Source organism: Ammospiza nelsoni, chromosome 19, assembly GCF_027579445.1.
Source record: "Ammospiza nelsoni isolate bAmmNel1 chromosome 19, bAmmNel1.pri, whole genome shotgun sequence".
In the NCBI taxonomy this organism is placed as follows: domain Eukaryota; kingdom Metazoa; phylum Chordata; class Aves; order Passeriformes; family Passerellidae; genus Ammospiza; species Ammospiza nelsoni.
In genome coordinates, this window is record NC_080651.1 from 8,896,854 (window position 1) to 8,917,533 (window position 20,680).

The 20,680-nt window shown below is 44.8% G+C and overlaps 1 protein-coding gene across 1 annotated transcript in view; it reads left to right on the forward strand.

The window, feature by feature from the left end:
- The window catches only part of CACNA1G (calcium voltage-gated channel subunit alpha1 G), a 144,346-nt gene that overhangs the window by 91,813 nt on the left and 31,853 nt on the right, over positions 1–20,680 (forward strand). The window contains exons 20-26 of the mRNA XM_059485667.1: positions 5,299–5,399; positions 6,539–6,662; positions 9,535–9,603; positions 10,487–10,671; positions 16,927–17,053; positions 19,747–19,872; positions 20,463–20,552. Coding sequence (XP_059341650.1) covers positions 5,299–5,399; positions 6,539–6,662; positions 9,535–9,603; positions 10,487–10,671; positions 16,927–17,053; positions 19,747–19,872; positions 20,463–20,552 — 822 coding nt within the window. The remainder of the gene's footprint in view (positions 1–5,298; positions 5,400–6,538; positions 6,663–9,534; positions 9,604–10,486; positions 10,672–16,926; positions 17,054–19,746; positions 19,873–20,462; positions 20,553–20,680) is intronic.

A 20,680-nucleotide genomic window follows, 5' to 3' on the forward strand; every position in this document is an offset into this window, starting at 1 on the left:
CAGATGGCTTATGATGGAGACATAAGGGCAAAACTGTCCAGATTCCATTAAATCATGCAGAGTGAAGGCTATTTGAAATATATGCTTTTATGGGTTAGTTTTTGGGGGTTTTTTTTTGTTTTTTGTTTTTTGTGTTTTTTGTTTGTTTTTTTTTAAAGCAAAACAGGTAAGTCTCCCTGCTTTCCAACTGTTATTCAGTTTTCTGTCCCCACACCAGCAGCAGAAAACTTCTATAGGCAAAGAAAGAGCATGGCTTGGTCCCCCATTCCCATGGCAGAATTAGTGCCAATGGTGGTAATTTCAGAGGCTCTGCATTAATTTCCATCTGAAGAGGCATTTCACTAACGAGTGTCTCTTTCACAGGCCTGAAAATTGTCCTTTAGGAAATATAAGCTGAAAATACTGCAAATGCAGGGAAGGGATCAGAGTTCCTGGTCCTTTTTTCAGATGGATGTTTGTATCTTAAATGGAAAAACGGGGAATCTGGCTGCTTTTCCAAAGTTGTTTGCCTGACTGGCAGAATGGGGCTTGAGTTGGGCACAAGGGTGTCACAGTTCTGGCTATCATATGTGCATTGGGGCCAGTTTTGGAGTGTTTCCTGCTTGTCCCAGGTTATCTCTTTGTTTGATTATACCTTGTTCCCAGATTTTAAAGGTGTGATGGTCTGATGTGTTATCCCCTGTTTCTTTTGGGGGAGTAGATGTGGTTTGGGTAGAGACATGATGGTAGCAGGGACTGTTCTGAGAACAGGAAAGCTGCAGATTTGGACATGACTTTACTCTTTTTCTCTGACTTTATTGAATGAAATTGGAATTGGGATCATGTGAAGGGATGTGAAAGGTGGCATTGACTCCAGAGTCCTCTGTTCCTTACAGGAGGAGAAGGAGAGTTAGTGCTGGCAGAATGGAGTCACTCAGCTGTGAACAGCCTTTGCAAAAAGCCATTATCCCATTACATCTCCAGCGTGGATCCTCAGCCTGGATTTTTACTCTTTGTCCTAACCTGATTTTTAACTGCCATAAAATAAATTGAATTTTTAAGAAAAGGAGCAGTAATTATTTTTGGAAAATTCCCCACTATTAGAAGTGTTGAAGAGACCATGCTCCTTATTGCTTGCTAGGAATTTTTTTCCTCATGCTCCAACATCTGCTTACCTGGTGCAATCATCCCACCAGTCCCTTCAGGATCAAGAGCCAGCAGTCCCCCTTGGGCTGGGCATGCTGTGATGAGATGTGTCCCTCCTCTCCCAGCCAGTGCTTACAATGAACCAGTGAATAAGATTTTTAATTTTTATCATCTGTTTTTAGCATGAACCAAACATCATCCTCTGTGTACTGAGGTCAGGCTATGGAGGGTATAATCACCTTAATATCCTCCCATGTAATGGTCAGAAGCAAATTCCTAGAGGGAGAATTGACAGAATAAGGGAAATAAATTGTGTCCTAGCCCATGGGATAGCCACAACTGGAATACCTGCAGCTAGCTGGTGCCTTTCCCATGCTCTGAAATATGTCTTCCCTGCAAATCAGTAAACCAGATGGATGAGAAGATATTGCTTAGATTAGAAAAATGAGTCCCCAGATTGCAGGGCTTCCCTCCTGACATTTGGGGAGAAACTCTGCTCCTAAATTAGCCTTAACAAAATTGGGGGATGGGGGAAATGCATTTTAAATTGAAAAAATGAAATACAAAACTACCCATGAACAAAAGAGAAGAACTTGACTATTACTCAGATCAAAGTAATCCTAAATATGCCCTTCTACATCAAAGCTTTGCATCCCTCCTTGCTGCCTGGATTTGATTGTCTCTGTGCAGAAATTAAAGGAAGAGCAAAGGCTTCATCTGGATTTCCCAGGCTACCCTCATATTAGTGAAGCTCTGCTGCCTTCGATGAATTTCTTTATTTCTTCGATGATTTTCTTTATTCTGAATTTCCGTCCCTCTGAGGGGACAAAATCAGGCCCCTGGCAGCTTCTCTCCCCAGAACCAGGAAACCAAGGGGCTGTTCTGGATTGCATCACTGCAGACAAGAAGTCTCTCACAGAGAGAGAGTGATCCACGGCTTTCTTGGGTTCACACGGCTGTGACCAGGACCAGGGCTCTGCTGCCAAGTCTTTGTTGTTCCCAACTGCTGAATTTTAAATGCTTTTGGGTGCTTTCTACCAAAATTGCTCAGTGCTCACAGCTGAAAGTAAGGAAAATATTGAATATGCAACCAATGTGTCCCCTCCTCTCCAAAACCTCACTGCATTTTACTATTACTGCTCCTTTTCCTTTGCCTATTCCACTTTTTTCTTTGTGGCATATGATCTAGCCACTCCCAAGCCCTCTCAGCCTGTCCCTGTTGCATATTAAAATTAAATAATCAGGTCTCAAGCGTCTCTGTGCAGCTTCCAGCTTGCCTGGAGGTCCTCTGCTACTCACAGAGCATTTTTCAGCAGTTCCCCCATCCTTATAATAAATCTTTTATAAATCTAAGCCTTGCCCTTACTCTGAGGAGTGCATCAGTCATCTTTTATTGCCAACTGCTTTCATCCTACCCTCAGAAGTGCATTAATATCTGAAATTCCTAAAAATAATCAAAAATGTTAAAAGCAGCTATTTATCAACAGTTCTCGTTGCTGTGGGATGGAAGGCCTTCATCCCCACTGCTGCCTGTTAGCACCCAGCATCTTCCAACATCCCTGCTCCTGCTGCTTCTGGGGAGGGATTTGGGTGGGCTCACCCAGGCAGGTTTTGTCCCAGTCACTGGCAGCTGAATTAAACATTAGTTTTCTTCTCCCCCCACATCTTTGTTCATCCTGTCCAGGTGTGGTTTATGAACAAATATAGATGTGATTTAAGCCACGTAATTTATGTCTTACTTTGACCCTAATGCAGCTTTAACAGCAGTCAGCCCCATTGTCAGCACTTGGAGCCTGCCTCGGCCTCGCTGGGAAAGCCTTGGACGGGGCTCAGGCTGGAAACACTCTGGGTTTGTTTCACAAATGCCTTACTTTTGGCTCAAGCTAACTGACATGTGCTGTTCCACCGGTGGAAATATGGAGTAATTCCTCTGAGTTTAGGTTTCTGGGGATGTACTTCACCCTGCTGCAGCCCCAGTTGAGTCCTGGTGCTCACCCTTACTGTAACTCTCTGAATGGAGAGACATGATGGGAGGTCACTTTTTGCCTTTGTTATCTGATTTACCCCATTAACTGCAAGCTGCAACAATTAGCCAACCCCCAAAATATCTTTGGCATTAAAATTGGACAAAAAGAATATAAAGAATCATTCTGTGCTGCTGACGCATTACCATTCACTACAAATCCCCTTGATAAATACCAGAACTGCTTTGAATAATAGATACTTCTGGAAACCTTCCAGCTCACAAAATGAACTGGACTGAGTCGTAGCTATTACTCCATGTCCAGAGGCTAGGGTAGCAATCACTGCTCTCACCACAGCTTTGAGCAGACACCTGATTTTTATCCATTTATTTACCTTTTTTAAATCTATGGATAATTAGACTAACCAGGCAGCTTAAAGGGATAACACAACCCCAAGGATGCATGCTCTATTAAATACAGTTTAGAGACAAGGGAGCGGTTCTGGCTCTTTGCCTGAAGCTGGAAAAGGGATGTGAGAACATCCAAGACAACCAAAACCCCACTGGTGTGCAGTGCATGGTCTGTGTGTGTAGAAGTTGAGGGAAGAATGGATGGCTGAAGGAGCAGGGTAGAAAGCTCTAACTTTTTGTTATTAAAACTTTTCTTCTTATTTGCCAAGGTGATTTTAATTTTCTGAAGGGTTTGGTTTGTCACTAAGGGCTTTCATTAAAACAGGTACTACACCAATTATTCTCCATCACTAATGAGACCCCAGTCTGGGTGTCTGTAGGAAGAGAAAGCACTTCCTCCACTCTGCTCAATTACTCTAACAAATCCCATTTTTACAGTCAAGAGTACTTCAAGTGCCAACAATTTGCCTCAAAATGAATCCGCCCTCCCTGTTTCCTAGATGAAATAAGTAAAAGTACCTTAGTCCTGGGGTGCAGGTGCTCCTGGGGTGAGGGTGATTCCTGTGCTGTCCTTCACACCCCTCTGTGGCCTCACGGCCCTGAAATGTCTAGAAGAAGCTTCAAAGAGCTCATGCAGTTTTATTTCTAGGTCTGCCCATCCAAGCCCAGGTGGTAGCAGAGAAATAAGGCTTATGAAAGAGCAGGAATTGTTTTTTATTTATCTGCAAAGAACTCTGGTGACAGTGCACACACCAATCTGTGCATTTATCTTCTGGTGCTTTGATGTGGAAGCACTGGGGAAGCCCTGGTGTGGTGAGCAAGATGTTGGCCTGGCTTTTAATGGTTGTCCATGTGCAGCGTGCTAACACTGCTTTGCCAGTGGGATTAAAGATGTTGATTTTCCTTTGGAGGTCTGTGGATGAGAAGGTGATAAAGTTAAATCAGTTGTTGCAGCCAGGATGAGGCTTCCCCTTGACATCCCATTTTTGATGTCTTTGGTTGACTTGTTGGCTCAGGCTTTTTGTAGTCTACCCTCCTGATCTGAAATGACCTTCCAGACAGCCTGTAACATAAGGATGCATGGCTGAGGATGTGCTGTGGTTTCAAGTAGAAATTAATTTGCATGAATTGGATGGTCCATGTTCATGCAGGTCAGGTTGTCCATGGTGTTCCCTTCTGGCTTTATAATGTCCCATCTAATCTGTTCATGCTGAATGAGAGGCAGATGATCACCGTTGTGTTCCTGGACCAAAACTTGGGCCTCAAGTGATTTCTTCAGCTTTACAGTGGTGCATGGACACAGGGCTTTGCCCAGCAAGCAGCAGGAATCTCTCCCTCTGCTCTATAACATCTGACATAAGCATTCTAAGCATTCTATATTATTTTTTAAAAAAACAAATTAAAATACCCCACAAAAATTCCCCAAAATACCTTACAAGAGTCAGGCAAGCACCTATGAGTATTTGGAGGCACTGAGTGGGTTATCATTCCTTTGGGCAAGGGTTCTATTTATCATGTTTGTTCTCTTGGATAACTGTCAGACATGGTTACAGTGCAGAGAAAGAAGCAAGACCAAGCACTGTAAGCTCACAGGGCTGGCACAGCCCTCATCTGGCTGCCAGAGCTCTTTCCCCTGCTCAGCAGAGTCTTGTCTGGGGACATTATTTTATTTCAGCTTTACTGAACACTTGAAGATAAGATTTTAGTGAAAAGCTACCCCGAGTCCTACACGTGGAAGTTTTGGGGCGTTGTTGTTTTAACAGTTCTGTATTTTCCCACGCGGTCCATTTTCCCTGCAGAGCAAAAGGGACCGCATGAAGGCCTGGCTGCGGGCACGGCTCCCCACCTGCTGCAAGGAGAGGGACTCCTGGTCCATCTACATCTTCGCCCCTCACTCCAGGTAAGGCCAGTGCTGGGGTGGTAGGATGGATGGTAACAATGCACGCCCTCATTACAGTGCCTCATCTGCCTGTTTATCCCAGATGGGTCTCTGTATGTCAGTCCACAAAACTCCTGGCCCTTCCTCTGCCCCAGTGTGACATCAGGGTTGAACAGCAAACAGTTGCTGGCTGCAGAGGGCACAGAAGTGTCCAGTCAAGACCCATAGCCCAGGGCATGCCTGCTGCTTCATCAGGTTCCTCATTTCCTTTGGCAATGATGCCAGTGCTCTGCAAGTTTTTCACTTGGTGGCGTGTGATGAGCTTGGAGCAAGGGGGAGAGGTGCAGCATTAAGCAGAAAAATCTGAATTTGCCCCACCACACACTTACAGCACAGCAAAGAAGTCCCTGATCTTCTCAGCCTGCCTCTCAGCTGAACTTCTCTGTCCTCCCCGTTCCCTTTCTCTCAGAGAACACCCTCTCCTTGCTTGAAGGCCCCCAGATCTGCCCTTGCTAAGGCCTGGCCATGGGGAGCTGGCTGAGCTCTGTGCTGTTCAAGCATCCCTCCAGACATGCACCCATGCACCCGAGAGCTTCCTGTGCTAGAGCTGAGGGCCCTGGACAGCGTTCAGGTTCATTCATACAAAGATTAGAGAGATTTTCAGAAACAGACTTTGGGAAATGTAATACGGTATTATAAATCCTGGGTCAGTGTACAGCCATCTGTCACAATAAATAGCTTCTGCCCCTTGGTTTCGTGTGTGCTCAACCCTTATGGGCTCATTGGGAGTATTTCTTCCTTTATTTAAGCTAAATCTGAGCACCTGAGGAAGCAGGTAGAGGGGCAGATCCAAACCTGGCCGTGTGTCTGAGTCATGGAAGCAGCTGCCCTGTTCCAAGAAAGCAAAGCCCTCTGTGAGCATTCCCAGGGCTTGAAATTTGTGGCTCAGTTCTGTAGATCAGATCCCTCTCTGTTCATAACCCAATCTGCCCTCAGTGTGTGGCTCTGCCAGAGAGGGGATTGGGAGATTGGAGCTCATCTGCTTTGCAAGCAGAGTGCTCAATTCCTCTGCTATGTGTTGAGCTGCTGTGTGTCTCCTCAGCCAGTTGAGCATTAATAGCTAGTCTGTGTCTACTCTTTTTTTTTTCCTCTCTCAACAGATTCCGTCTGATGTGCAATAAAATCATCACTCACAAGATGTTCGATCACGTCGTCTTGGTGATCATTTTCCTGAACTGCATTACCATTGCCATGGAACGACCCAAAATTGAGCCTCACAGCGCTGTGAGTTTCTAAGGTTTTCCTGTGCTCCTCGTGGAGCAAACACGTGTGGCTTGGACCCCACTGCTGTGCACTTGGTCTTTTTTTCTTTCTCTTTTTAAAATGAGAAGGTGCCAACACCCCCTGAGTATCCTTTGAATTAGGTGCAGCACCTCTCCTGGTCCCTATCCAGTCTCCTTTTAAAGCGCAAGTGCACAGATCGTGGCCTGCAATATATCCAATATCTCATTTCTGGAAGCACGATCAAGGTTTTAACACATGACATAGCATGACATCTGTCTCAGTTTCCTTCCCTGAGAAACCTTCAAACACTTTTCCTCTCTCAACACAATGTTCACTTCTTCCATCTGTTCCCCACAGGCACGTATGTGTGGTGCAAATGGAATGGGGGAAACTGTTCATTTCATACTCTTCTCTCCCCTTTGTGTATCAGCTTTGTTGTGACACCAGAAAAACTGAATTGATGCAGGCACTGCAATCCCAGTTCTTGGAACCTCTTTGTTCTAATACACTATATAAGGATTCCTCAAACTAGACCCTCACAGCACCAGCATCCAGCAATCGGAGGGGCAGAATCATCCTATTGCTCTTTTATTTTACCATAGATTGGGGTTGAGATGCACTGGGCTCTTGCTGATTTATCACTCAAGACTGCTCATATCACAATTGTATAGAATCCTGTTTTGTTTATGTAGGCGTGTCAGGCTGTTCATTTTTGTGGATTTTCAATGTAAGGCCTTAAAACTGGAGTCTAGGCTGCTCTCTGCCTATTTTAAGCATTTCCCTAGTAGTCCTTCTTACTGTAACCATTTGCCCAGCAATCCTTTCCCTAAATCCATTTTTGTTTCAGTTCCCTTGCAGTCGTGCACCAATTCTCAGCTGCGAGAAGAGAGCAGGGCTCCCTGCCAGCTGATGTAGCAGGAGATCACCCTGCTTATCCCCATATGGGGCACCCTGAGAACCTCCCTTAAAATACTAAATACTTCCTTTGAGCCCCTTGCTGTGTCCTCTGAGAGTTACCACTCCCCAAGACTGGCTCCAAAAGGAGCTGCAGGTACACGGAGAAGGGAAATGGGGTGACATGTGTGAGTTGGAGGAGTTCACAGCAAAGAGCTGTAGCACACAAACCCAATATTTCATATAGGAGAGGAGGAGCTGTGGTGTCCCCTGACATTGGGAGAGTGCTACGAGGAAAGGAGACAGGGCCTGGTGTGAGGTTCATCACCATTAGGTTATAACAAGGGAGCTGGACCACGGCCTGGGTGCTGCAGAGGAGAAGAGGAATGCTGAGCAGTGGGGCAGGGGATTGAGGAGAAGTGCATGGACCCTGCCTGTGCAGATGGAGCTCTCATCTGGAAACCAAGAGAGTTAGTTTAGGTTGAATTGTTTAAAATAATTGTTCTTTGCTTCCCTGAGCTGTGGATTTTCTAACTGCTTCGAGTGAGTTCTCTGTCCCTGCCCCAGTTTCAGCTGGCTTATCAGAACAGGGGCTGCTGTTGCAAGACAGCATGTGGTCCCCACTGCAGAGTGCACGACATGGACCGGGGAGATTATCCTTCAAAATAGCCACGTGCTTGCCAGGGAGGAATGCAATATCCCCAGTCTCACCTCCATGATATAGCTGTTTTATCTCCAGCTGCACAAGCAGGTCTCTGTCCTCTCCCTCCTGCCTGGTGTCTGCCCCTTACAGCAGCCTTTTGTGTGGCAGTCAGCTAACAATGGAGATGTTTTGTATCACAGCTCATGCAATCAGGGTACAGGTCTAGGACCTAATTAATTATGGCCCATGTATAGAAACAAGCTACTCTGTGGTTCCTGAGTCACTTCCAGTAAATCATGATCTGGCAAGCAAGAGAGTTGCCAGGGTGTTTTGTCTTGTTTAAATCACATCTCATTTTGAGTGAGAGATCTGCATTTCTTATGGGACTGCTCTGTAGGAAGAGGTAGAAATAAATCCAAAACTGTTAAAAGCAGGACTGGGGCCAATTGTATGTGCTCATACATATCTGTACATGCATCATCATTCCTCCAGCATCTACCTTCTGCTGTCCATTTCTCAGTTCAGGGAAACAGAAGCTGTCTAGGGGTTAGGGTAAAGTGCAATTTATTTAATAATCATCATAAACAAGAAACGTTTCTGGTAACTATGGACAGGGAACCAGTCCATGGGCTCATCTATAATCACTAGCTGCTCTTGCTGAGTGGTGGCGCTGAGGAGGGCACAGTCTAGTGCATAGTGCAGGGACTGGGAAATGAGGCTGTTTGGCTTCATGCCAGATCTAGACTGTGGTTTTGGGCAGCAGAATTGACCTTTTGGGGGCAAGTCTCAGCTGGCATAAAGCCTCAGAGCTTTGCTGGCTTTGCAGGAGCTGTAATAACTCATGCCAGCTGCACTTCAGTATCCCACGAGTGCTGCTGCCTCACAGTTCTGTCACTCTAATATTGACTTAATTTCTAGGAGAATTGGGAGCTCAGTGATATTTACACAATGCAGTGATTTCTGCAGGTGAGAGGCAGGTAGAGATTTGTCAAGCACGTTTCAAGGAGGGAACATCTCCCTGTTTCTGCTACGGGGGGGAGGATGATTTGGGGGAAATTAGGGAGGATTTGGAGGCAAATGGGAAGGCTTGGGGGGAAGGTGCTGGCCGTTGTCTCTGTCCATGGTGCTGACACAGAGCCGGGTACTGGCAGGCCTGAACCGTGCAGTGTTACTGTCTAAATATTTAGAATTTCTCCTCTTTGCAAGCAAACGGTTCAAGGCTTGTTTCAGCACAGAATTGGAAGAACAGTTTTCAACCACCCAAATATGCACGGCGGGATGCACAGCTGCAGAGAGCAGGCTATAAAACACTGTCTCTCATTTTCTTTTTCATAGGAACGGATTTTCCTAACACTCTCCAACTACATCTTTACAGTCATCTTCCTGACTGAGATGACAGTTAAGGTAAATGCAGGTGGAGGATAAGTGTGCCTGTATTATATTAGTTGTTTTTAATTATCGTGGACTCACAAAACCCTTAGGTCCACCAGCTGCAAGTGTGATGTATATTTTCCTCTTCTGAATCATACTCAGAATGTCCACCATATGCCTTATTCCAAGCACGTTTTGCATCAGAACAATTGCACTGAAGTTGCTCTTGATTTACACCATTATAGGAGCAATGGGATCCTTGAATTCAGCAATCCTGTCCTATTCAGCAAAGCTCTTGAGCACATGCTTAACTTCAACCATGCATGTAAGTCCCATTGTCTTCAACAACCAGTTGTCCTCAACAACCTAAGCTGCTGTGTGCTTTCCTGAGGACGGAGAGACTTAAGCACATTGGAACACTTTGCTGGATTTGAGGCAGAAGGCTCAGAAACCCATGGCTGTAAATCTCTCTTGAGTAATTCATAATCATCTCACTGAACAATTGCTCTTTCTTTGGAAAGTTTTTCTAGTTTCTTTATTTGCAAAGCTTGTACATAATTGCTTGGGTCAGCCACTCTGCAGCTTCTCTCCTGCAGTCTGTAGGAATAAAATATGATAGAATTTTTTCATGCCAGAGCTAAAAATGTTAGGAACAGTTTTGTGTTCCTGCAGGTTGGTTTATCTGCATTAAAAGTACATCAGCTGTAAGGGACAACCTGGGATATTTCTGCAGTGGTATTTTCATAATTCTTTCAATAGAACACTTTGCTGGTTTGTCTAATTAGGCTTCTGTACTGGGAAGCAAATAGACTCACAGACTGGTGTCTGTAAATAATGCGTTCTCAGCAGGTTGCTAACTGCAACGAACACGTTGGATGCTACAATCATAATTTGTTGCAACTTGGTGTCTGGGCAGGTGGTGGCACTAGGCTTGTGTTTTGGGGAGAAAGCCTACTTGAAGAGCAGCTGGAATGTGCTGGATGGGGTGCTGGTGCTCATCTCCGTCATCGACATCCTGGTCTCGATGGTGTCAGACAGCGGCACGAAAATCCTGGGGATGCTGCGGGTCCTGAGGCTGCTGAGGACGCTGCGGCCCTTGAGGTGAGTAGAGGCAGGGGAGGATCTAAGGATGTGTGTGCCAGAGGTGGGGCTGAGCATTCGTGCATGGGAAGGGGCAGATGAGACACGTGTGCAGTGTCACCCCAGCCTCCTGCAGCTCTGCAGACAAGGGCAGTCCGCAGGTCCTGCTCAACTGCGACAGCTCTGCGCCCTTGCTGTGTTTTGGGACCAGCCCCAAATGCAATAGGAAACTGATCAATGCCTCTTTTGCTCATTAAAACACACATCCCCTGCTATTTGTGTTCTCATTTGCTCTATGTAAAGTGCAGCTTAATAGCTTCTTCTCCCCCTTTCCTTCAGGCAGTCAATGGCTTTCATAACAAAGAAGGAAATTAGTAGCAGGTGGTAGATCATTTTTAAGGAACCAGAGACTCAACTGTTGCTTAACCTAGAATGCAAAGAAGCTTTTTTCCCCAGCTCCCCATTAATTTTAGAGAGACATTTACTTTGAAAATGACCCAGACAAGATGAAAACAATTGTTCTACTAACTTGGCCCCCAACTCTGCCAGCAGGAAGTATCCCATGCTCCAGGGACAGGCTCCACTCTGATAAGAACCTGCCCAAGGACCAACCTCTTATAAACGGGCATCTGTTTGTGACCTGTACCCCAAGGCATGGCGGTTTCTCTTCATGCTAAATGCCATTCCTTTTTAATACCATTGTTGCTGCTCCTGTTATGCAGCAGCTAATAAACCTTCCTGCTCAAAGCATCTTTGTGTGCCTGTCATATCTTACTGCTGCTTCCTCCATAAAAAGATTCACTTTGAATCAGGATTTTTCTCTTTCAGAACAGAAAAATAGGACCCTGCTTCTGATAGAAGATGTTGTTTTACTACCCCTGTGTGAATAATAAGTCTAAATAACAATGGCCATGCCTATACATATCTTTCAAATATTCTCAACAGCTATAAAGGACATTCTGTTCAATTGGTCTGTGTATGTGTGTTGTACCTGGTGAGTTTTAGGATGTGAGCTGCTTTTAATCATTTTTATCTGGACAGCTGGCACCATTGGGGTAGTTCAGCTCTCTCACCATGTGAGTAGGCTGTATTCCTATGTGACTCCAATTCAGGCTCTTCTCTCTTTGTGTGTCCCCTGGTATCTCATGACAGCTGCAGTTTCTGGGGTAGTTTCTGCCCAGTTGCTGGTTGGGTTGATTTGCTCTGTTCCTCTGTTTCTGCTGATTTTTGACCCATATTAAGAAAACCTATAAAATAATCTAGATGGCTCAGGGTAAAAGAAGGATTGATTTCTCTTCTCTGAACTGTAGAATGCAACTTTCTCTTCTGATGTTCCATAGTTAAATCAGTTTTAAAGAGAGACGTTTGTGTTGTGCTGATCTCTGCTGGAGTCACTTGTCTGACCTGGTCAAAGCACTGCATTCTTCTTTATAGATCTGTAGGGCAGTCTGGCCAGGACTTGGGTCTTTCTTTACTGGAGCCTTCCTCTGTAGTCACCTATGTGCATGAATAATCTGCAATTACAGGGAATAATCCACTCAGTAACTGCAGACTGAAGGAAGACTTGCCATCAGAAGCACGGGTGGGATTAGGGTCTTCCATTGCTATTGCATCCTATTGGTATTTTATTTGTTTTCTCAAGAGATTAAGTGCATGCTTTCAGCCAACACGCTACTTTCTACTGCAAAGGAAACATAAAAAAAGACAGCAACAAGCCCATTCCCTAAATATGTTCAGGATCAGTTCTGTTCTCCCATTATTAGATTTGTAGGAAAGGAAAAAGCAGCCGTCAAACCGGGGGCTTTTCAGTAAGTCATCAATCTCTGCCTGTGGGAGCCCATCTGCCTCTGTGCCGCACATCTGGGCAGCCTGAGCAGCCTCTGCCCACGCTGCCTTTGCTGCAGGCTCGGGGATCACATCTTCCCTGCACAGCCTGGGATCTGTGGCTGCATCAACGCGGGGTGACAGCTGGGACAGGTGACCCGAGGTCTTTGCGCGCTGTGGCGTCAGTTGCCGTGTCTGGGTGAAGTGTCTCATGGAGGCTGTGCCAGTTTTTCTTCAGGAAGACATAAGGCAGAGACCAAAGCAACTTTCCACTCACAGCACAGAGGAGCAAACCTGGCTCCTTGTGTCCTCCCTTTCTGGGCACACTCCAGGACAGGAGTGCAGGAGCACGCCCTCAGTGAGGAGCCAGGCCACAGCTCTGTGTGTGTCACATGCAGCTCGAGGGCAGAGACAGCCCTCGTGCTCTGTGTTGGTTTTCCCACTGGATGGCCTCGAAGGGGGGTCCTTTCAAAAGATCTTCCTCATTCTGTCATTATTCCTCATTATTTTCTCCTGTGGAAACCACCCCATTGATTTATGCAGTACACAAAACCCTGCACAGTTCTGCCCTCTGCCCAGACATTTAAAAACCTGTATGCTAATTTAGGGGTTTTGATTGCATGATTGATTCTCAACCTCCATATTGAATCCATGAAGATTCAAGCCCAACTTTATGACCAGAATTCCAAAAATAAATTCACAGAGGAATGACATTTAAAGATGTTTCCAGGACCCTCTGATGTTTCAGCCAGTAAAGGGATTGCTTATACAATAACATTCCTTCCTAATGCGTTCAATCTGCTATTGTTGGGATCAAGTGTTATAGCTTAAGATACAAGAGAAATCAAAATTGAAAATGTATTCAGATTTAATGTGGGTGGACTTCTCTACAGAGCCCAGGCTTTGACTCCTAAGCACACAGATAAATTATTCACTTTTATACTACCATGGTCCAGTAGTCATTTCATTACTCTCTTCTATCTATCATATTATCACCTTTGCTAATTTTATTTTAATCTGTGGAAGAAGGTCTTCATTAATGTTGATCTGTTGCCTCATCTAAGTGCTGCCACTTCTTCTGAGAGTTCTCATCAGGAAGGTTTAATGTTGGTAAGGATCTGGCTGGGATGAGGCTGGCAGTGGGTTTGGAGCATCTCACACCAGGGGTTCAACAGCACAGGGAATCCTCAGACCAGAAGAACCAGGGGCAATTAGAGGGATTAACATTTCTTCACACCAAAATAAAGAGGAAAGAATGTCTCATTTCAATTTCCCTGTTTGTCATATGCCTGATGACTGAATTGTGCTGAATGGAACCTTGTCAGGTCTTTTTATCTTGCACAACTGCAGGGCTCCAAATCGGCTGCATCCTTCAGCCATAAATTGCAGAGGTGTGGGTCAGATAATAAGATTTTACAAGCCTGATAGCAGCAGGACCTTGGCAATACTGATGAGGTGTGGGAATGCTCTATGTTGACATATTGTAGGTCTACTAATAATCTGGAAAAGCTGAGAATTTCATTGGCACCCCTTAGAGAATTGTCAGACTCTTAGGAGAATATCAGGAATCTTTGCACAGACTTGCCTCAGTGTTGGATCAGGCCCTTAGTCTGAGGCAACTCCAAGGTCTGAAGGTTTCCATTAGCAAGAACTATTATTTTTCAAAATCTTTTCAAAGTCTTTCCTCCCTGTAGTGCTGAAAACAGCACTGGCATGGAGCTAAACTGGTGGCAGCTTTTACTCTCGTGCATTTTAATTTGAGGAATTCCCTGGTTGATCAAAACACTTAAAGCAGCTAAATGCTGCTGGTTTTCAGCCCTTTATTCCTCTACATGCACATGACTTTGCAAATTCAGACAAGTAACCTCCTATTTTCCCTCTCAGCTGGATACGAAATAGTACCTCACGGGGGAAATCACTTTATTATTTCTAGAACAGCATTTCTTAATAACCGTTGGAGAAAATGATCAACTTTAAACTCTAGAGACTAAATGCCTTCCTTGTTCCCCAAAATTTAAGGATGCTTCAGTAGTTCAGACCGTAGACCTTCAGTTTAGAAGACTTGACTTTGGTTCCATCCTGCATGACAGTGGACAGAAGTCCATGATCCCTAAAGTCAGGATCCCTAAAGGCACCAAAGGACCTAATTTACACTGAAATAATTGGAATTGAGTTGCCTTCCTACCTCTGAGAATGTGGCTTCCCTCCTCCTGTGCCTCAGTTTCCCACCTGTGGTTTGGCAGGTTGTATTGCACCCAGAACTGTGCAAGGAATGTGAGGTGTGTGAAGGTCTTTAGTCCGTCTGAGGAGCTGACAGAGAGGTTCAGCCTCAGCCTGTCCAGCCCAAGGCTTGCTCTGTGCACTCAGACATGGCCTGTTAGGCTGCATTGCCTCACTAATGGAGTTGGGCACACTGAGCTGCTCTTGAGCCTCTCTTTGCTGGGCTGGGCTCAGCTCTCAGCCCCGTGGCAGCCCCAGCAAGGTCTCCAGGCTGGGCTGATCCCTGTGGGCAGCTTTGGCAGCCCACATTGACCAGTCCCCACTCTGCTCATGGGCTATGCAGCCTTCTGCTCCCTCAGCCATCTCACCCTCCAGCTTCTTCCATAAAATACCCAGATCTAAGTGTCGGGAAAGCTGAGGCATCTGAAATAGGGAGCCACAGCACCCACCTGGCAGAGATGCTCAGTGTGAGGAATAGCAGCATCTGCTCTTTGTGTTTCACTGGTAAGAGAGCAGATAAAAATACCACCATCTGCTTCTTTTTGAAAGTGATAACTGATGAGTTACCCTTGACATTTTGAGTAAATATTTAACCAGAAAAAAAAAAAAAAAGGAAATAAGCTTTAGCTTTTCAGGATATTATTTAAACCCAACAGTTTGGGTAAGAGCTGGTGGCTGTGCATTGAGCACTGCAGATCACTCAACTTGCAGGCCCTAGGGCAGGAGAGGAATGGTGCAGCTTGGCTGAGGTCCCAGATGAGGCCACACATGATCAGTGTGAATGTGTCAATGGGGATCTCTGCTGTGAGCACCATGCCTGGGAGAGGGAGTGGAGGAGAACTTGGACCCTGTCCAGGCAGCAAAACTCCAACAGTGCTTCAGGTGGTGGAGCCAGATTTAGGGAGAAATGGGAGAGGTGGTGAGAGGACTCGCATGGCAAAAGAGAGACCCAGGCAGAAACTAGAACATGGGGAAGTTTGGGACACATTGGAGAGCCAAGTGTTCAAAGGAGTCACCAGCAGCACCCAGAAACACACAGTCACTTCCCTCCTCTGACTTTCACAGCATTTAACTGCTTCTGAGTCATGAAAGCAGTTTCTATGGCATCAGTACAAACTGATTTACAGAGCTAGTGAAATGTTTAATTCCAGTTGGCATCAAGAGGAGGGAGGCATGTAACCTCTTGAAATGCCTTTCTTGGTCCCCACCTTCAGGTTGGTGAGGCTGCATATCTTGTTCATCTTTCCCAGCATGCTGAGATGGCTTCTCTAAATCACACAAGACTTGTCATTTCTTTGCAACATTAAGCTTGAGAGTATATACAGTTTCTACATTTTTTTTTTACTTTTTTTTTCTTCAGTCATGAAGTCCACATTATGCTTCTTCAACTTTGGGATATGATCTAACCTTCTGTTATGAAATTCTGTGTGATACCGGACAGAGAGGAGCATCAGAAATTAAGTTAGATGCTTCCAGTCCTGTCAGTGAAGTTTCACCTGGAGGACAGCATTGTTTTAGAGCTGAGGCTGTACATTGGGGGGTATAAAGCAGAAATTGTGATGGTCTGAGGGGTAGCTCAGGTCCCTGTGCACAGCAGCGCTATAAGGACACAACAGATTATTTTTTAAGATGAGAGTGCTGCAAACACTGACACAGGTTGCCCAGAGAGGTGATTGATGCCCCATCCCTGGAAATATCAGGGGCTCTGAGCAACCCAATATAGTAGTAAGAGGTGTCCCTGCTCATTGCAGGGGGTTGGATTAGATGACCATTAAAGGTCCCTTCCAACCCAAACTGTAATTGCTACAGATGTACAGGCAGCTGTGTAAGAGTGGCAGCTCCATTTCATGGACTGAGACAGGGAAATCAGATGTTTTGCCTAAATCTGTATAGGAAAGGACAGTGGAAGGCCCTCTCTTTGTAGTCCTAGACAGGCTACAGGCATGAACTGTGTCTGTGGATGGCCCAAGCAAAACAGCTGAATTTTCTGGCCTGGCTCTTCGTATATTTTCTCCTCCTCCTCTTTATTTATGCAAAACTGACCCTTCACTCCAAGACCTCTGTAACTTTACAGGTCAATCTTCCAGAAGTGTTTTTTCCATCATGATTTTTGAGTTACTTGTCATTGTAAAAATTTTTCTAATGCTGTGTTCTTCATATCTTCTCTCTTGATAGGAGGCAAAACTGGGCAGGAACAGGACTAACAGCTTCTGTAATTACTTGCCCCTACAGAGTCATTAGTCGAGCCCAAGGACTGAAGCTGGTCGTGGAAACTCTCATGTCATCGTTGAAACCCATTGGGAACATTGTGGTCATCTGCTGTGCCTTTTTCATAATCTTTGGGATCTTGGGAGTTCAGGTGAGTCTTCTGTAAGCCTCAGCACTTATCTTGAAAGCGTAACAAGCCTCAAATTTCCCCAAGTCAGGGTATCTGTACGCATGGCACAGTGTAAGGCTTTCTGAACTCAAACTGATGTCAGGATGGATGGGGTCTCTGTGCAGAGACTAGGTGACCTATAAAGGTCCCTTTCAATCCAACCCATTCCTTGATTCTATGATCTCTCCTCCACCTTTATTCTAGTTACAAGCTGATAGGGAAATAGAAACTTGAACCTGAGATCATTCGCTTGTAAACTCCAGAGAGACCTTGAACTGGAGATGCATTCAGATTCTGACAGTTTGTGTAACTGAAAGCTTGCAGAAACAAAGATTTCTGAGTCTGTTTCCTGCCAGATCTGCTGGCAATATTCTCAGTCCCAGGAGTGCAGGAACCCAGGGGGACTGTGGCAGTTTCCAATGCAACTGGTTTCTCATTACCTGGGAAGAAGAGATTGCTTCATATAAATATTCTGACATAACACTTACTTCTTTCTGAAGTTTATCTGATCTGTCACAGCTGTCTTTTGGAAAGAAACTCTATTTGGCTTTGTTTTGGAAAGGTATCTTATATAATATTTTACTCTAACATACTGCTTAAATAATAAATACAGCATTGAAAATAAACAGGGAAGAAAATCATACCATCCATAACCACCTCAGCATCTAGATTGGTTTAGCATTACAGCATAACAACATCCATCCATTATATTGAACAGACTCATAAAACTAAGCATATCCCATAAAACAATCTAACACTTATGAGAAAATTTATGCCAGAAAACAAAACTTGCAGTATGCTCTTTGAATTTCATCCCTGCTAATTGTGATGCTTTCCCTGGTGACTTGCAGCTTTATGTTAAATTGTCATGACTATTGATGTGATTCAGAGGTAGATACAAGCAAGACTGATCCTGTATTCAGGATGCAAAATTCTCAGTGAATATTTATGTCTAATTAGATGTAAGATGAGGCCAGAGCTATTTTCTATAAAAAGATGATCACTCACTTACAGTTAGTTTTTCCATTTAAATATAAGCTGGGGTTCAAACTATTAAATCTATTTTAATGGTTTTAATCTATTAAAATCCAGACATCAAAGTTTCTAATGGTGTGTCCTCTTAGCAAAACTGTTTTGATTGTAGAGCTGCCCATGTGTGAATGGTCATTTATAAGATAGAAGAAATAGGTGGATAAAGCAAGTCCAGTAAGAAACACTGGGTCTTTTCCTTTCAGAAGTGCCCAACTGTGAAGTACTGACAAGGATCAATGTTTTTACAAATTGAGCTTTGTATTTCCAAACCCTGTCAGGAGCACTGTTACTGCTCCCACCTGAGTGGTATTACAGTCCAGCTCCTGGAGAAGTTATATTTACAGACAATATACTAGAACCATTTATTTACCTTCCTGCTTAATTAAAATTTTTCTCTGTGAGGAGTATATCTCCCCAGTCTGCCTTACCACTGATAGTGTTTCTCCATGGAAAGATCAGGGAATACTTCTTACATCCAAAATTTCTGTGATTGCATTGAGCAGTGATTAATTTTGCATGCCTAGAGACCATCTTCCTGCTGTTGATTTCTGGAGGAAACCCATGGAGCAGTGTGTGAATTTATCTTGTTCACTATTATTTCTACTGTTATTTGTCTAGAACAACGGATCAAACCCCATCAGTGTCTCTTCTCAGTATACCCAGGTGGTGTTTTAAGGAGCCTGGAGAGCAGGTTGCCATTTCCCCTCACTTTCCAACAGTAATGTCAATAACTTCTGTCAGCAAATAAAAGTAGATTTGTTGGCTGTCTCCTGGGATTTGATACCATCCATCCTGCTACCATCAATCACCCTGTCTGAAGCAGTAATCAACCCCTGCCACTTTCTGTTCCACGCGTGGGAAGCACCAGGTCTAGAATTAAGCACGTGGAGGCTCCTGTTCCTCATGCAGGTATAACTAAGGAGCTGACTCTCCAGGAATTGCATCCCCCTAGGCATAAACCAGACGAAATAAGCTCAGGATCAGGTACCCAGCACTGTCTGGGCTTGGCTCCTTAAGCTGTGCACAGGGAATAATTTCAGTGACTCTGCAGACTGCAGAGCTTTATGACAGCTGGGGCACAGCACCCAGAATCAGAGAGCAGGGCAGGACTGACAGCAGTCTTGATTCAACACGAATGTCACCCCAGAGGCTCATCTCCCCTGGGAAGTGTCCCCTTGTGACCTCCATGAGCAGAGATTAGTCCATCACTGGGTCTCTTTGCTGCCACCTTTTCTCTGCTGACAGAGGGCCCCTGTTAGACTTCATTTGTTGTTAACTGGACTGAGAGTCACCAGAATTGTTCCACATGTGATAAGATGCCATTAGCTGATCTGGGCTATTGGCTGGGGCTACACTTGAGCTAACAAGTGTAGGAGCAAAGGCCTTTAGGTGAGTCTCAGATCGCTGAGCCAGACAGCTTAATGCATGAGGTGGGTGTCCAAAACGATGTGAAATCATGCATTTTCTCATTAGGTGTGTCTTATACAGGCTGCTCAGTCTTAATAACCTGTATGAATCAGGTCAGTTCCCTTGACAGCTCTGGTTGGCCTGCGCTGTGCGAGAACCCTGGATAAATGCCCATCACCTGCATAGAAATCCTGTGGAATGAACCCTGACACTTCCTCTCTTTGCTTGTTTTGCAGCTTTTCAAAGGCAAGTTTTTTGTGTGCCAGGGGGAGGACACCAGAAACATCACAAATAAATCGGATTGTACAGAAGCAAGCTACAAATGGGTCCGGCACAAGTATAATTTTGATAATCTTGGCCAGGTATTAATAGAACGGTAATCTGCTTCTTTGCTCCTTTACCTCCTTGACTTAAAACCTGTGGCTTATTATCCCATGGGATTTTCCTACGGGGCAGTGCCAGCCACAGTAAATATTCAGTTCACATACACAGCATTCTGTCTCTGTAATTCCCAAAGGCAGTGTTTCCAAGCAGGCATACACTTCTTTTCGGAACAGAACAAGCACATGTGGCTTCATGAAGCACTTAATTGCTTCACTGCTACATAACAAACCAAATATATCTTGCAGAAGGGCTTGTCTAATAGAGCTGGACATTTTCAGCCATCTCTGCAACGCAGCCTTTTTTTAGCAGTGTGGTAGGAACTAATTAGTTGAGAGCAGTAGAGACCCAGAGGGTGGAAATGAAGCCACTTTTGTCTTCAGCACTGTGGCTTCCGAATTACTGTTCATTGCTGAACCAGGCATTGGCATTGATAGGTTTTGCTGCCAAGAGAAATCTTGGTCATCAAAGTGTCCCATTATCAGGCAGGAAAAGGCAAGGTGGAGTAAGATGTTGCAAGTAAAAAAGGTTTAGTGCAACTGTGTCTCACTGTTTTTCCATGCGTTTCTAGGCCCTGATGTCTCTGTTTGTCCTGGCCTCCAAGGACGGGTGGGTGGATATCATGTACGATGGCTTGGATGCTGTGGGAGTCGACCAGCAGGTACAGGCTGCAGCAGAGCTGTAACAAATGACTTGTCAAAGGCCACGTATTTTAGCTCTTGTTTTGCAAGGTACTGTGGTCTTCCACTGTCAAATGGGCTTATGAAATTAGGATGCAGGGTGGTATTT